Genomic DNA, 3,382 nt, shown 5'->3' on the forward strand with positions numbered 1-3,382 from the left:
AGCACGGGAGGCACCATAAGGTACACATAGGCGACAAGGGCATGTACAATGTGAGGCAGGTGCCTTCCAAAACGGTGGATCATAGACATAGTGATAACTGGAATAAAGAAGACAAATACAGCCAGAATGTGGGAAACACAGGTGTTGAGGGCCCGGACTCTCTCCCTGGGAGAGGCCAGACCTATGACTGTGTGCAGAATGAGAGTATAGGATAAAATTATGAGCAGAGAGTCTATGGCACCTGTGGACAGTACCACATAGAGCCCATAGCGTATGTTGATGGTGATGTCATCACAGGCCCTTCTCATCACATCAGGGTGGAAACAGAATGAATGGGACAGGAGGTTCCTGCCAGGGCAGAAATTTAGTCGCTTAATCAGAAATGGCACAGGGAAGAGGCACAAAGTAGCACGAGCCATGATGGCCAGCCCAATCCTGAGGATGACATTATTTGTGAGGACAGCTGCATAGCGCAGGGGATTGGAGATGGCCACAAAGCGGTCAAATGACATGGCCAGGAGCACCGAGGACTCTACCACAGAGAAGGAGTGCAGGAAGAACATCTGGACCAGGCAGGTGTTGAAGCCAATGAGCCGATGGTCAAACCAGAGCACAGCCAGGGTGGTAGGCAGTGTGGACAAGGTGAGGCCCACATCAGTGAGGGCCAGCATGGACAGGAAGAAGTACATGGGCTGGTGCAGGCTGGGGGTCCTCCTCACAGCCAGGAGGATCAGCCAGTTCCCTGTGAGAGCCACAGTGTACATGGAGGAGAAGGGGATGGAGATCCAGCCATGTATGGCCTCCAGCCCTGGGATGCCAATCATGAGGAAAGCAGGTGGCTGGAAGAAGGAGATGTTGGCATAGGAGTGGGGAGAGAGCATCCTCTGAGGGCAGCTGAGAGGTCCAGGGAGATGTGAGCTGTGCAGTCTTTGCAGACAGAAGAACAGTGATGGGACACCTGTAATTAAGAAGTCATTTTTGCTGTGTAAGATTTTCCATTAATATTTACCCACTTTATTAGCATTAACTTGTCAAGTAGTATGCATGCATTAATTGATATTTCTCAAAAGAAATGTATGTTGGAAACAGCAGTTTAACTTTTCCCTACCTTACAGAATGGAGTTACTGAGATGAATCCAGAACTTAATTCTTTTTCCAAATTCATTTAATTTTAAACTTGACATAAAATATGTTCATCATATACAAGATGATGCTTTCTGGTATCTATACACTGTGAAATGGTGAAATCCAGCTTACACATGGATTGCCTTTGCAGTTTTCATTTTTGTGGTGAGAACCCTTAACATTCACTCTCTTAATATATTCAAGAATAGAGGATAACATATTGTATTCTTATAGAATTTCCTTGCTTCAACTGTACACTCTCTATTTTTTCACTGTCTATACAGTGTTGTCACTAAATGAAAGTTGTCAATATTCTTTAAAATGTAAAGCACACTCCAAATGCTCACCACCACCACCATCATCATCATAGTGTCCTGCCTTTGTTCTGGTCCTCATTGGTATTCTATTGAAATGAATTATGCAGTACTCTCTCAGTCCTTTGATATTCACTTCATTAGAATCTACAGTTAAGTTGGTTGGTAGATGGGGAAGGGAAGAATTTTAACTAAAATGAAAAAAAAAAACATATAGTTTTGCCCATTGAAGAAAAATGGAAGAAGGTTCAGATGCAAAACATTAATGTTCTGTTTTAATCAAGTCCCAGTAATGATAAAGTTTCAGGCTGAGAATGAAAATAGATAGAGAAAAATTTGGAAATGGAAGCAAAAATTGATTCTCAGCAGGTCACAGAGAACACTCAAATATTTTGCTTCTTTTATACCTTGCCTAGAGAATTTCAGGGTGGGTCATTAGATTCCCTTACCATTTAGGCTATAGATGGCCTTTGGAAAATAAAAAGCTAAGTTCCCAACCTACCAAATGGACCTCTTCTTGGCCAAAGGCACCCCATAGAAACATCACAAACTGAGTTCCTGGCCATCATGGGATGGGAGGGCAGACACATGCATTTATACCGCTCTTTCCCTATCTACCATTATATGCTTTCCAAAGGTTTCAGGGCTCCTTAAACTTTTTAAACAGGGGGTCAGTTCACTGTCCCTCTGACTGTTGGAGGGCTAGACTGTGGGCCCTGGGACAAGTCGGCTGCTAAGCAAGACAGGCAGCAGTGGCAAAAACACCCTGCAGGCCAGATAAATGTCCTAGGCGGGCTACATGTAGCCCGCAGGCCTTAGTTTGAGGACGCCTGGTTTAAACAAAGCCAGCCTATTCAAAAGACTTTCTCTCCCTCTGATTTTGACCAACACCACTTAATGTTGCCCCTCCTTTTTTGCAGTTTCCAGACAGCTGACTGATTGGTATTCCTTCCTAGTAAGAGATCAGGAACCATGGAGTGGAGGCTGGACCCTGAGGACTTTGTGTCCTCTGTATTGCCTTTTGATGTAAAGGTTGTATGTAGGTCCCTATGAAAGTTTTGAGACAGACTCTGTTATAGTTTATCATTTCACTTCCAGGAAACACAGTTGACAGTGTCCTTTCTGAATTACCCCTGCAAGTTTCAACGTGCTCGTCATATTAGTGCTGCTAGGAGGGCTTCGTTTGTTTCTGTCCATGCAAAATTTACATTTCTTGATTTCTGTGTCTCTAACAACTTTCACAATGACCCACATACTTGGAATACGTTTCAATGTTAAGTCTCCATCCCAAAGTGAACTTAGGACCCTTTACCTACAGGTTGGCCTACTATGCATGCATCTCCTCCTTTGTGAATATTCATAGCTGCTCCTATACCCTGATGAATATGTGTACTTGGCCAACCTGTTTAGCATAAACTTCTGTCTCATCCTCCCTTCCCAGAACTTGCCTGCTCTTGAATTCTACCAGAAGCTATGCTTCTCTTAGCCTTTTGGATGTAACACTTTTTTTTTTAGATGTAGAGTGTCACTTTGTTGCCCTCGGTAGAGTGTTGTGACATCACAGCTCACAGCAACCTCCCGTTCTTGGCCTTAGGTCATTCTCTTGCCTCAGCCTCCCAAGTAGCTGGGACTACAGGCATTGTAACAATGCCTGGCTATTTTTTTTGTTGCAGTTTGGCCAGGGCTGGGTTCAAACCTGCCACCCTCCATATATGGGCCAGTACTCTACTCACTGAGCCACAGGCGCCGCCCAGGATGTAACTCTTTATGAGAAATGAAGTCTCCTTTCCAAACTTGTGAACCTGGTTTTTCTCAGTTAACACCACACAGAATCATCCATTCACTGCATTAACTCAACATTTCCCACCATTTAGGAAACTAGAAAAACATTTTGTTCAGCACCTTAGAGCAACTTTCCTGAGGTCTTGATCTTGTCCTTGAAT

General features: G+C 43.9%; 1 protein-coding gene across 1 annotated transcript; it reads right to left on the bottom strand.

The window, feature by feature from the left end:
* Window positions 1-8: 8 nt before the first annotated feature.
* On the bottom strand, window positions 9-881 carry LOC100963501 (olfactory receptor 51I2-like; the record flags this gene model as incomplete). The annotated part of the gene is made up of 1 exon (XM_003803843.1): window positions 9-881. A coding segment is annotated over exon 1 (873 nt), but the record flags the coding sequence as incomplete, so codon positions are not given.
* Between the last annotated feature and the right edge of the window lie 2,501 nt (window positions 882-3,382).

Source organism: Otolemur garnettii, unplaced genomic scaffold (assembly GCF_000181295.1).
Source record: "Otolemur garnettii isolate 467f Iridium unplaced genomic scaffold, OtoGar3 scaffold01916, whole genome shotgun sequence".
In the NCBI taxonomy this organism is placed as follows: domain Eukaryota; kingdom Metazoa; phylum Chordata; class Mammalia; order Primates; family Galagidae; genus Otolemur; species Otolemur garnettii.